The sequence below is a fragment of the Schistocerca serialis genome, chromosome 5, assembly GCF_023864345.2.
Source record: "Schistocerca serialis cubense isolate TAMUIC-IGC-003099 chromosome 5, iqSchSeri2.2, whole genome shotgun sequence".
NCBI classification, from domain to species: Eukaryota; Metazoa; Arthropoda; class Insecta; order Orthoptera; family Acrididae; genus Schistocerca; species Schistocerca serialis.
Window position 1 is genome coordinate 29,811,261 of NC_064642.1, and position 13,884 is coordinate 29,825,144.

The window sequence follows — 13,884 nt, forward strand, 5'->3', positions numbered from 1 at the left end:
GCTTCTTCATCTCCCAGTACTTACTGCAGCCTACATCCTTCTGAATCTGCTTATTGCATTCATCTCTTGGTCTCCCTCTATGATTTTTACCCTCCACACTGCCCTCCAATGCTAAATTTGTGATCCCTTCATGCCTCAGAACATGTCCTACCAACCGGTCCCTTCTTCTTGTCAAGTTGTGCCACAAACTCCTCTTCTCCACAATTCTATTCAAAACCTCCTCATTAGTTATGTGCTCTACCCATCTAATCATCAGCATTCTTCTGTCGCACCACATTTCAAAAGCTTCTATTCTATTCTTGTCTAAACTATTTATCGTCCATGTTTCACTTCCATACATGGCTACACTCCATACAAATACTTTCAGAAACGAGTTACTGACACTTAAATCTATACTCGATGTTAACAAATTTCTCTTCTTCAGAAACGCTTTCCTTGACATTGCCAGTCTACATTTTATATCCTCTCTACTTTGACATCATCAGTTATTTTGCTCCCCAAATAGCAAAACTCCTTTACTACTTTAAGTGTCTCTTTTCCTAATCTAATTCCCTCAGCATCACCCGACTTAATTCGACTACATTCCATTATCCTTGTTTTGCTTTTGTTGATGTTCATCTTATATCCTCCTTTTAAGACACTGTCCATTCCGTTTAACTGCTCTTCCAAATACTTTGCTGTCTCTGAGAGAATTACTATGTCATCGGCGAACCTTAAAGTTTTTATTTCTTCTCCATGGATTTTAATACCTAGTCCGAACTTTTCTTTTTTTCCTTTATTGCTTGCTCAATATTGAACAACATCGGGGATAGGCTACAACCCTGTCTCACTCCCTTCCCAATCACTGCTTCCCTTTCATACCCCTCGACTCTTACAACTGCCATCTGGTTTCTGTACAAATTGTAAATAGCTTTTCGCTCCCTGTATTTTACGCCTGCCACTTTCAGAATGTGAAAGAGAGTATTCCAATCAACCTTGTCAAAAGCTTTCTCTAAGTCTACAAATGCTAGAAACGTAGGTTTCCCTTTCCTTAATCTTTCTTCTAAGATAAGTCGTAGGGTCAGTATTGCCTCACGTGTTCCAACATTTCTACGGAATCCAAACTGACCTTCCCCAAGGTCGGATTCTATCAATTTTTCCATTCGTCTGTAAAGAATTCGCGTTAGTATTTTGCAGCTGTGACTTATTAAACTGATAGTTCGGTAATTTTCACATCTGTCAACACCTGCTTTCTTTGGGATTGGAATTATTATATTCTTCTTGAAGTCTGAGGGTATTTCGCCTGTTGCATACATCTTGCTCACCAGATGGTAGAGTTTTGTCAGGACTGGCTCTCCCAAGGCCGTCAGTAGTCCCAATGGAACGTTGTCTACTCCGGGGGCCTTGTTTCGACTCAGGTCTTTCAGTGCTCTGTCAAACTCTTCACGCAGTATCGTATCTCCCATTTCATCTTCATCTACATCCTCTTCCATTTCCATAATATTGTCCTCAAGTACATCGCCCTTGTATAGACCCTCTATATACTCCTTCCACCTTTCTGCTTTCCCTTCTTTGCTTAGAACTGGGTTTCCATCTGAGCTCTTGATATTCATACAAGTGGTTCTCTTATCTCCAAAGGTCTCTTTAATTTTCCTTTAGGCAGTATCTATCTTACCCGTAGTGAGATAAGCCTCTACATCCTTACATTTATCCTCTAGCCATCCCTGCTTAGCCGTTTTGCACTTCCTATCGATCTCATTTTTGAGACGTTTGTATTCCTTTTTGCCTGCTTCATTTACTGCGTTTTTATATTTTCTCCTTTCATCAATTAAATTCAATGTTTCTTCTGTTAAACAAGGATTTCTACAAGCCCTTGTCTTTTTACCTACTTGATCTTCTGCTGCCTTCACTACTTCATCCTTCAAAGCTACCCATTCTTCTTCTACTGTATTTCTTTCCCCCATTCCTGTCAATTGTTCCCTTATGCTCTCCCTGAAACTCTGTACAACCTCTGGATCTTTCAGTTTATCCAGGTCCCATCTCCTTAAATTCCCACCTTTTTGCAGTTTCTTCAGTTTTAATCTACAGTTCATAACCAATAGATTGTGGTCAGAGTCCACATCTGACCCTGGAAATGTCTTACAATTTAAAACCTGGTTCCTAAATCTCTGTCTTACCGTTATATAATCTATCTGATACCTTCTAGTATCTCCAGGATTCTTCCATGTATACAACCTTCTTTTATGATTCTTGAACCAAGTGTTAGCTATGATTAAGTTATGCTCTGTGCAAAATTCTACCAGACGGTTTCCTCTTTCATTTCTCTCCCCCAATCCATATTCACCCATTATGTTTCCTTCTCTCCCTTTTCCTACTCTCGAATTCCATTCACCCATGACTATTAAATTTTCGTCTCCCTTCACTACCTGAATAATTTCTTTTATCTCATCATACATTTCTTCATCTGCAGAGCCAGTTGGCATATAAACTTGAACTACCGCAGTAGGCATGGGCTTCGTGACTGTGTTGGCCACAATAATGCGTTCACTATGCTGTTTGTAGTAGCTTACCTGCACTCCTAATTTTTATTCATTATTAAACCTACTCCTGCATTACCCCTATTTGATTTTGTATTTATAACCCAGTATTCACCTGACCAAAAGTCTTGTTCCTCCTGCCACCGATCTTCACTAATTCCCACTATATCTAACTTTAACCTATCCATTTCCCTTCTTAAATTTTCTGATCTACCTGCCCGGTTAAGGGATCTGACATTCCACGCTCCGATCCGTAGAACGCCAGTTTTCTTTCTCCTGATAATGACGTCCTCTTGAGTAGTCCCCGCCCGGAGATCCGAATGGGGGACTATTTTACCTCCGGAATATTTTACCCAAGAGGGCGCCGTCATTATTTAACCATACAGTAAAGCTGCATGCCCTCGGGAAAAATTACGGCTTAGTTTCCCCTTGCTTTCAGCCGTTCGCAGTACCAGCACAGCAAGGCCGTTTTGGTTAGTGTTACAAGGCCAGATCAGTCAATCATCCAGACTGTTGCCCCTGCAACTACTGAAAAGGTTGCTGCCCCTCTTCAGAAACCACACGTTTGTCTGGCCTCTCAACAGATACCCCTCCGTTGTGGTTGCACCTACGGAACGGCCATCTGTATCGTTGAGGCACGCAAGCCTACCCACCAACGGCAAGGTCCGTGGTTCATGGGGGTAGGGAGCTTAAAGTAAGTGTAATAAATTTACTGCAGTACACAGATTCAATGGAAGTATGTGTTTAAACTGTACATTCAACATACCTCCCAATAACTACACTCACAAAAATTTAAAAGTTCAAATGTCTGCATGCCACAGTACATATCTACAATTGCCAGACAGTTGTCGCGTCGTGACACACAGTAGCAGCAGTGACACTGGGGCAGCATCTGAGGGCCGTACGTACACGGCACTCGCATAGCAGTGGCATGGGCGGCAGGGCAGCTGACTGCACAACGGCGAAAGTACGCAGCCCGGGCATCGATGCCAGGACCCTAACACGATGGCAGCAAGGAGCTGACCAGCGGTGAATGTGGGACAGCGGCGCGGCAGCAGGTGGGTCTCGCAGCGAGGTGACGACAGCAGAGCCAGCGATGCGGACAACTTGGTCGGTGCGTGGCGGCAAGGCCTTCGTGGCCTACCACACTGCACTCAGCAAACGGGCGACATCAGTGGTGACGGAGATGGGCGACGACAGTGGCAGGTGGGCAGCGGCAGCGGAATGGAAGCCGTGCCAACCACGATCAGCCGAACAGCACGCCTGTGCACTTGGTGGGCCATGGCAGCAGCAAGGATGCATTGCATGTTTTCCTTTCATGCTTCTGCCCTCTCAGAGTTACCTGGTGGTGACGGAGAAGCTGGACCTTCTGTGACCATCAAACTGGGCCAGAGCGCACGCAGTATGCGCATGTGCTGTGAGGCAGTTTGCTGAACTCAGTGCGCACATGTTGGTGCAGCATGCTGCAAGAGGCACTGCCCCAGGCGCTGGTATGTGCGCATGCAGCATCTGGCAAAGCATCGTAACCAACCCGCTGCAGCAACCAGGCCCAGCTCGTAAGAGGAGAATAACAGCAGTGAATACTGAGCGCCCACACAACATCAAACATGAACCAAAAGTAAACAGCCACCCTATAGACCGAATGGGGAATGAACTGCGATACTGACACCAATGTACAGGGGCAGGGAAGGGGGAAGAAGGTTGTTGCATCCAACCTATTACGACAGAGTACAGGAGGTCGAGCAGTCAGGACTTGTGAGTGGGCATCCAGGGCTACAGTTAATGACAGAACAGGAAATTAGGTAAAATGAAGAGAATATATTTCAATAGACGGTATACAATGGGTGCACCTAGGGTTGGAAATTATCAGGTTTAGGCCAGTCTAGGAGGTTGGACAACTAATTGAAGTGGGCAATGGAAGGGGAGGCAGTTCATGTTAATTGATGTGGGTGACAGGTAATTGAACGCAGAGCCAGAGGTTCTGCCTCCCAAAAAGATGTCTGTTCTGCCTGAGGTCTGGAACACGAGAGAGAGGCAACTACGTTCTGCACTGCAGAATCCTCCAGCATCCACACATGTGACCTGTATGCCACGCACGCTATTGGCTGAAACTGATGGCATGTATTCGCTAGCAGTTTCAGCATAGGGCTCAAGGCATCTCTTGTCAGCAGCTTTAACTGGACAGAACTGCCTTGGTTTTGAAAGGTAGGCAACATAAATTTTTTAAACCAGTATCCCAAAATATTCCTGGACTGGCCAAACACACATCCACATGTTAGATACTGATACCTTTCACAGTTTTCCAGTTTGATTCACTAAGTGCATCTGTAACGCCGGAAATGCGTATCCTCCTATTTCCATTGTACTACAAATTTTTTTCTTATTTTGTTACCTGAAGATATGACATTTGTGTCTTTATGTATTGTAATTGTTTTACGATTTTTGTGTGTGTGTGTGTGTGTGTGTGTGTGTGTGTGTGTGTGTGTGTGTGTATATAAACAAAGATGATGTGACTTACCAAATGAAAGTGCTGGCAGGTCGACAGACACACAAACAAACACAAACATACACACAAAATTCAAGCTTTCGCAACAAACTGTTGCCTCATCAGGAAAGAGGGAAGGAGAGGGAAAGACGAAAGGATGTGGGTTTTAAGGGAGAGGGTAAGGAGTCATTCCAATCCCGGGAGCGGAAAGACTTACCTTAGGGTAAGGCATTTCCGCTCCCGGGATTGGAGTCATTCCAATCCCGGGAGCGGAAAGACTTACCTTAGGGTAAGGCATTTCCGCTCCTGGGGTTGGAATGACTCCTTACCCTCTCCCTTAAAACCCACATCCTTTCGTCTTTCCCTCTCCTTCCCTCTTTCCTGATGAGGCAACAGTTTGTTGCGAAAGCTTGAATTTTGTGTGTATGTTTGTGTTTGTTTGTGTGTCTGTCGACCTGCCAGCACTTTCATTTGGTAAGTCACATCATCTTTGTTTTTAGATATATTTTTCCTACGTGGAATGTTTCCCTCTATTATATATATATGTCAATGTATAATTGGTTTGTTTTGTAAATATTATTTGTATATTTACGCTGGGTCTTGCCTAGGGAAAACTATGCTATCGAACGATTACATCGATAGGTTATGAGGAGAACCAAAGTGTTTAGGATCTTGGGTAGTGTTAACTCTGCCTCGTGGAGCGTGGGCAGAGCAGAGTCTGGCTGGAGTAGGGCGGTGGAGCAAGTGTGTTGAGTGACGCTCCCGCGAGTTGCCGCACTTTCGGGGTTTGGCAGCATGTAATTGCGGTCAACTTGTTATGATAGTTTCTGGCATGGCGTCGCAGATGGGAAACATTAGCTGGCACACATCAAGAGTCCATTTCGCCTAGTAACCGTGTCAACAAGAAGGCGCGCCAACATCCAGCTTCTGCAACAGCGACGGCTGACAATAAGTGATTGTCGCCACCACCTCGATCGACGACTTCAAACCTTCAATCAACCGACAAGGAAGACTGAAAGCACGTAAAGTTTTAGAACTGTATGGCAGACCTCAGCTTTTCAAACTGTTCCATTTGCATCACTAAAATACAGCAATTTAGCATGAACCTTTGTTGCTGATTGTCCCAATTGCATTACCAAGCAGGATCCCTTCCTTTTCCGAAATGAACGCGAGTGTCTTTGAAATTCAAACGCCAGCATTAAAGTAAAGCAGTGAAATGGAATCTTATTAATTTCAAAGTTCAGTTAAAGTATTCATAGCTGGCTGCAATAACCAAACAGAACTATATTTAGATTACACGAGCACAAATTAAGAGTGCGAGTTTTGTTACCATATTTTAGCTTACCTGTGACTGCAGCTCAGCTTGGTAAACACTAAATTTTACTACTGTTAATTGTTCAAAATCATTCAATTCAAGTTCAAAGTTAAATCTCTTATTTCTAAATTGCATAGATTCAAGTTGCTTTCGAGATGATTTTTGAGGTAGCCCAAGACTAACCTTATTTTATTTTATTTCGTAGTGCTTAGAAACAAAGTTCACTATTAATTTCAGTCACTATTATTATTTCTTTTGCTAAATTAAGTCAGAGTGTAGCGAAATTTATTATTTCTGACAAACATTCAGTTTTCACACAACACGTGTCAACCTTCAGTTGCCACGCTTCGAGTGCTTGTTAAATGTGCATTAACCTTTCTTTTTCAGTTATTATAGTAGTTCTCCATAGGACTGGTGACTGTAATTTTCCACAAATCTCAAATATCTAATTAACGTCAGTTAATTGTTAATGTAATGACCGCACATTTACTTTCTTTATTAACTTTACCGTTTTTCAAAATTAATTTCCACCAATTTCATTTGCATTTTTCCTTTCATTTAGATGTAACCCTTCATCCCTCTTTACCAACAGATTAACTTCAGTGACAATTGCTTTTCCCAAATTTCCGTTAGGTACACGCGGTTTAATTTTTCTCTGTCATTAAGGTCGATAAGTGAGGGGGAGGTTACACATCTATTTTTGCTTTTTTTCTGAGTGAACACAAAGGAAAGAGGTCTCAATACTGTGTGTTTTATGTATAATTTGTGGTCGTTGCATATAGGAAAATAGCTCGATTACCTTGTATCTGGATACCAATTTCAATTTATTGACAAGTTTTTACTTGCTGTTACATATGTGTGATTCCTTAGGAATGGTTGAAATTCATTACGACAAATTATTGTATAAACATTGTACAATACATTTAATTTCCTTCACTTACGCAGATTTTACACAATGTATTAATGAAGATTATATTTTTAATCATATATGTCAGTTACATATGTTTTTTCTCCAATTTTGGAGGTTTTAACATTTTCCTCGATTCCACATTTTCCTCAATTTTCTGTTATTCTAGTCTGGACCACACAATAATGTAAAATAGGGGTTTGGCAGTGCCTTAGTACACAGTAATACAAGCCCTTACAAATTACAATGCTGGCACCACTCTTCCACACAGTTATCCTGGGACTATGAAAGGTCTGCATTCAGTTATTCTGGTGCATACAGTTATCCTGGAACTATGAAAGGTCTGCAGGTTCTTGTGGCCTACACAATGTCCTATGTAGATTCTTCCAAGTCAACATGACCCCATGACATGAAAGAAAACAGAAAACAGGCCAACTAAAATTGATCACTTACTGCACTGTGTGATGGGCAGATGTTGATGGCTGCTGACATACAGTTGTGGCTCTCTGATGGTGGCAGTAGCTGATGTCAGTGGTCCTGATGCCGAATTTGTAGGATGTCAGTAATCACAGCCTCTGACCCCAAATTTGTAGGACTGCAGGTTCTTCTGGTGTCAAATTTAGATACATCCAAAGGACTAACTCAATCCCCATAATGTGTATAAGAACTTTATGCAGTGCACTGCTGTGTAGGACTGCTGTGCATTGCATAGGCCCATTCTTTCCTATGTTATCATGCCAGTATACATCAGTAACAGCGACTGCTTAAAATCACATACGTAATACAAATTTTTCTGTTGAATTCAACTAGATGAATAACGCTTTCCCAACTGTAACATAATATTTTATTCACTCATGCTTTAATACTATGGACTGCTGTAATTAAGAATGAAAAATGAGTGACTTTATTGTGTCTAAGATTGCTATTTTACAGAAATTTAGTTAAGATTGAAGTACTAAAATTGTTCTTTTACAGTTAAGAGTGAAGCACTGCTAAACGTTTATCTCCACGGAGGTAACTTTCCATTTGGAGATATCTGAGAGGGGCATTTTCACGGTGACGATTAAGACGAATTTCCAATGTGTGTAAGTGAAACTTTGTTTCATTTACAGATTCTAAATATTCTTCTTCCTCTCCTGCAGTCACACTGTCCCTTTCTTCTTCCATCCATACTGATTTTGCCTGTAATGCCTGAGATCCCTGGAGTGGAAAGAAAAATAGTTCACCATAAACATGGCATGCATGAACAGTTTTAACGAACAAGTGATTCAGAAATTATTTTTGATGTAAAATAGTGTTAATAGTGTAATTAATATTCTAAGTAGCACTGCAAGCCTGATAGTATAATCTTTTGCTATTACCATGGAAAGAAATGAAGAGACTGGTATTACCAAAAAATGGAAACTCCAGGTAGGAATATCAACAATGTAGGAAAAAACAGATTGCTACTTACCATAAAGAAGACACATTAAGTTGCAGAAAGGTACAATTAAAAGACACTTACACAAAGCTTTTGGCCACAGCCTTCATCAGCAAAAGAGAAACACATGCAATTCCAACATACAAGCAAGCACACCTCATGCACACATGAAATGCTCGAGTTGGCAGTCATGTGTGCATGAGGTGTGCTTGCTTGTATGTTGGAATTGCATGTGTTTCTCTTTTGCTGATGAAGGCTGTGGCCAAAAGCTTTGTGTAAGTGTCTTTTAATTTTACCTTTCTGCAACTTAATGTGTCTTCTTTATGGTAAGTAGCAATCTGTTTTTTCCTACATAGTTGAGGCTGCCATTATGAGACAGAAGAGAGGATCACATACGTTTTAGATGCAGCTGCTGCAGGGCTGAAGAAACAGTAATAGAGCAAACAGACATAAATATCAAGCTTTTGTACTTCAGATTTTTTTGTTTTCCCTCAAGAGGAAATGAGTGACAGGTAAAGGTAAAGAAAAAATGTACAGATGGAAAGGATTTAGTTTCAGATCATGACTAAAGGACATAAACACCACAGTCATGAGGAAAGTCATGGTGGTGTAAAGTGCTATGTTTTGGAATATGTGGCAAGATTAGTAATAAAATTTGGAAAAATGAAATGAACATCCTGGAACATTTCATTCAGTTGCTCGTATTAAAAACCAGAAACTTGTTTTGTAAGCAGTATCATACACTGTGCCAATGACAAAAATGAATGATTGGACAACACACATAAGTTAAGCAAAGAAAGCATTTCTTACAACATAAATTTCAAATTACAAACAATTCCAACTGTCTCACAGCATCGTATGTTGTTCATACAAACCAAATCACTGTGACAGTTAGTGAGGTTTGCTAGGTATTATTGTGATTGTTTCAGCATATCACTGTTAATATATTGGTTAGAATCTGAGGATTTATATCTGTACTACTAACACTAAGATCCCAGCAGTGGTAAGTAAAAGATGGCAACTAATATGCAGTTGTATAAACACTGATGACTGGAGATCAATTTTGACATTAGCTCCATTGTATAACATTAAATGTGGATCCACCAAGGGAGGTTCATTGTTGGTCTAAGATAGCAAGAAATATTCTTGGCAACAGCATAGAAATCTGCCATTGTCTTGATGATCACGCATCAAATGCAAGTATTAATTGTACATCACAGATACACAGTATTGTAAGGCCCATTAGCATTGTTTTCTGTTGGTTTCGGACTTTATTTCATCCCAAAGTTATGTGCGGTGTTTTTATGCATTTTCATATGCTCTGATTAATCTTAATGACTGAGATTGCTTGTACGTTTAACAAAAACCATCAGTGATGATTATTAAATATCTCTGTGCTTTTGCCACCAGAGATATGATGGAGGCATGGGTACAGTCCACAGTACCTAAAATACCAGGAAAATGTGTTTCTTCTGTAGGTATTTGTTGAACTCTTTCTTCAGTCGGACAATGTAGCCTGATACTATCAGGACAATTCTGCAAGCTGTTGCTAAATCCGTTTGAACAAATTGTCAACCATAATCTGAAAGCTTCCTGTAGTGTAAAATCTTCATATTAAAGATAGTATGCACAGTGGAGTCATTGGCTGGTTTCTTTTTGTGGTTTCAGCAGATTCATGCTGCCTCAACCTTAGTTCTAACAGCTGCACAGATTTTTTTCTCCCAAGCATAAATGATTTATCACTTAATTTCGAGAGTGAATTTGTCCTTTATCATCCTCAGCAGACACATCAGAATACTCAGATATCTGCAAAATAAACAAAAGGAAACAGTATACTGTAATTCACTTTGTGTGAGATTCTTGCACATAGAAAGCTGTCCACCACAGTGGCCCTGTATGCTCAGAAAATGGAAAGAGTTATGTAGATTAGATTAGATTAATACTAGTTCCATGGATCATGAATACGATATTTCGTAATGATGTGGGGCGAGTCAAATTTTCCAGTACATGACATAATTAAGTTAATTTAACAACATAAGTAAGTTAATATAACAACTTATTTATTTATTTTTATTTTTTTTTTTTAATTTTTTTGTTTGGTTTTTTTCTTTTTTTCTTAATTTATATCAAAAAATTCCTCTATGGAGTAGAAGGAGTTGTCATTCAGAAATTCTTTTAATTTCTTCTTAAATACTTGTTGGTTATCTGTCAGACTCTTGATACTACACTCCTGGAAATGGAAAAAAGAACACATTGACACCGGTGTGTCAGACCCACCATACTTGCTCCGGACACTGCGAGAGGGCTGTACAAGCAATGATCACACGCACGGCACAGCGGACACACCAGGAACCGCGGTGTTGGCCGTCAAATGGCGCTAGCTGCGCAGCATTTGTGCACCGCCGCCGTCAGTGTCAGCCAGTTTGCCGTGGCATACGGAGCTCCATCGCAGTCTTTAACACTGGTAGCATGCCGCGACAGCGTGGACGTGAACCGTATGTGCAGTTGACGGACTTTGAGCGAGGGCGTATAGTGGGCATGTGGGAGGCCGGGTGGACGTACCGCCGAATTGCTCAACACGTGGGGCGTGAGGTCTCCACAGTACATCGATGTTGTCGCCAGTGGTCGGCGGAAGGTGCACGTGCCCGTCGACCAGGGACCGGACCGCAGCGACGCACGGATGCACGCCAAGACCGTAGGATCCTACGCAGTGCCGTAGGGGACCGCACCGCCACTTCCCAGCAAATTAGGGACACTGTTGCTCCTGGGGTATCGGCGAGGACCATTCGCAACCGTCTCCATGAAGCTGGGCTACGGTCCCGCACACCGTTAGGCCGTCTTCCGCTCACGCCCCAACATCGTGCAGCCCGCCTCCAGTGGTGTCGCGACAGGCGTGAATGGAGGGACGAATGGAGACGTGTCATCTTCAGCGATGAGAGTCGCTTCTGCCTTGGTGCCAATGATGGTCGTATGCGTGTTTGGCACCGTGCAGGTGAGCGCCACAATCAGGACTGCATACGACCGAGGCACACAGGGCCAACACCCGGCATCATGGTGTGGGGAGCGATCTCCTACACTGGCCGTACACCACTGGTGATCGTCGAGGGGACACTGAATAGTGCACGGTACATCCAAACCGTCATCGAACCCATGGTTCTACCATTCCTAGACCGGCAAGGGAACTTGCTGTTCCAACAGGACAATGCACGTCCGCATGTATCCCGTGCCACCCAACGTGCTCTAGAAGGTGTAAGTCAACTACCCTGGCCAGCAAGATCTCCGGATCTGTCCCCCATTGAGCATGTTTGGGACTGGATGAAGCGTCGTCTCACGCGGTCTGCACGTCCAGCACGAACGCTGGTCCAACTGAGGCGCCAGGTGGAAATGGCATGGCAAGCCGTTCCACAGGACTACATCCAGCATCTCTACGATCGTCTCCATGGGAGAATAGCAGCCTGCATTGCTGCGAAAGGTGGATATACACTGTACTAGTGCCGACATTGTGCATGCTCTGTTGCCTGTGTCTATGTGCCTGTGGTTCTGTCAGTGTGATCATGTGATGTATCTGACCCCAGGAATGTGTCAATAAAGTTTCCCCTTCCTGGGACAATGAATTCACGGTGTTCTTATTTCAATTTCCAGGAGTGTATTTGGTAAGTGACCAAAGACTTTAGTGGCAGTATTATTCACCCCTTTCTGTGCCAAAGTTAGATTTAATCTTGAATATTGAAGATCATCCTTTCTCCTAGTATTGTAGTTATGGACACTGCTATTACTTTTGAATTGGGTTTGGTTGTTAATAACAAATTTCATAAGAGAGTATATATACTGAGAAGCTACTGTGAATATCCCTAGATACTTAAATAAATGTCTGCAGGACGATCTTGGGTGGACTCCAGCTATTATTCTGATTACACGCTTTTGTGCAATAAATACTTTATTCCTCAGTGATGAATTACCCCAAAATATGATGCCATATGCAAGCAATGAGTGAAAATAGGCGTAGTAAGTTAATTTACTAAGATGCTTATCACCAAAATTTGCAATGACCCTTATTGCATAAGCAGCTGAACTCAAACGTTTCAGCAGATCATCAATGTGTTTCTTCCAATTTAATCTCTCATCAATGGACACACCTAAAAATTTTGAATATTCGACCTTAGCTATATGCTTCTGATTAAGGTCTATATTTATTAATGGCATCATACCATTTATTGTACGGTTCATCAGTTAATTATTATTTGTCAGGTGTGATTACTATACATGTATCATCAGTAAAAGAGAACTAACTTTGCTCTTCATGAATATAGAATGGCAAGTTATTAATATATATTAAGAACAACAAAGGACCTAACACTGACCCTTGTGGAACCCCATTCTTGATAGTTCCCCAGTTTGAGGAATGTGCTGATCTTTGCATATTATGAGAACTGCTTATTTCAACTTTCCGCACTCTTCCAGTTAGGTACGAATTAAACCATTTGTGCACTGTCCCACTCATGCCACAATACTTGAGCTTGTCTAGCAGAATTTCATGATTTACACAATCAAAAGCCTTTGAGAGATCACAAAAAATCCCAATTGGTGGTGTTCAGTTATTCAGATCATTCAAAATTTGATTCATGAAAGCATATATGGCATTTTCTGTTGAAAAACCTTTCTGGAAACCAAACTGACATTTTGTTAGTACTTCATATTTACAGATATGTGGAGCTACTCTTGAATACATTACTTTCTCAAAAATTTTGGATAAAGCTGTTAGAAGGGAGATTGGACGGTAATTGTTGACATCAGATCTATCCCCTTTTTTATGCAAACGTATAACAATAGCATATTTCAGTCTATCAGGGAAAATGCCCTGTTCCAGAGAGCTGTTACACAGGTGGCTAAGAATCTTACTTATCTGTTGAGAACAAGCTTTTAGTATTTTGCTGGAAATGCCATCAATTCCATGTGAGTTTTTGCTTTTAAGCAAGTTTATTATTTTCCTAATTTCAGAGGGAGAAGTGGGTGAGATTTCAATTGTATCAAATTGCATAGGTATGGCCTCTTCCATTAACTGCCTAGCATCTTCTAATGAACACCTGGATCCTACTATATCCACAACATTTAGAAAATGATTATTAAAAATATTTTCAACTTTTGACTTTTTGTTTGTAAAGTTTTCATTCAATTTGATGGTAATACTGTCTTCCTGTGCTCTTGGTTGACCTGTTTCTCTTTTAATAATATTCCAAATTG

General features: G+C 41.4%; 1 protein-coding gene across 1 annotated transcript in view; it reads right to left on the reverse strand.

The window, feature by feature from the left end:
- Window positions 1-7,256: 7,256 nt before the first annotated feature.
- The window catches only part of LOC126480768 (dynein regulatory complex subunit 7), a 441,023-nt gene continuing 434,395 nt past the window's right edge, over window positions 7,257-13,884 (reverse strand). The window contains exon 12 of the mRNA XM_050104064.1: window positions 7,257-8,423. Coding sequence (XP_049960021.1) covers window positions 8,199-8,423 — 225 coding nt within the window. The 3' untranslated portion in view covers window positions 7,257-8,198. The remainder of the gene's footprint in view (window positions 8,424-13,884) is intronic.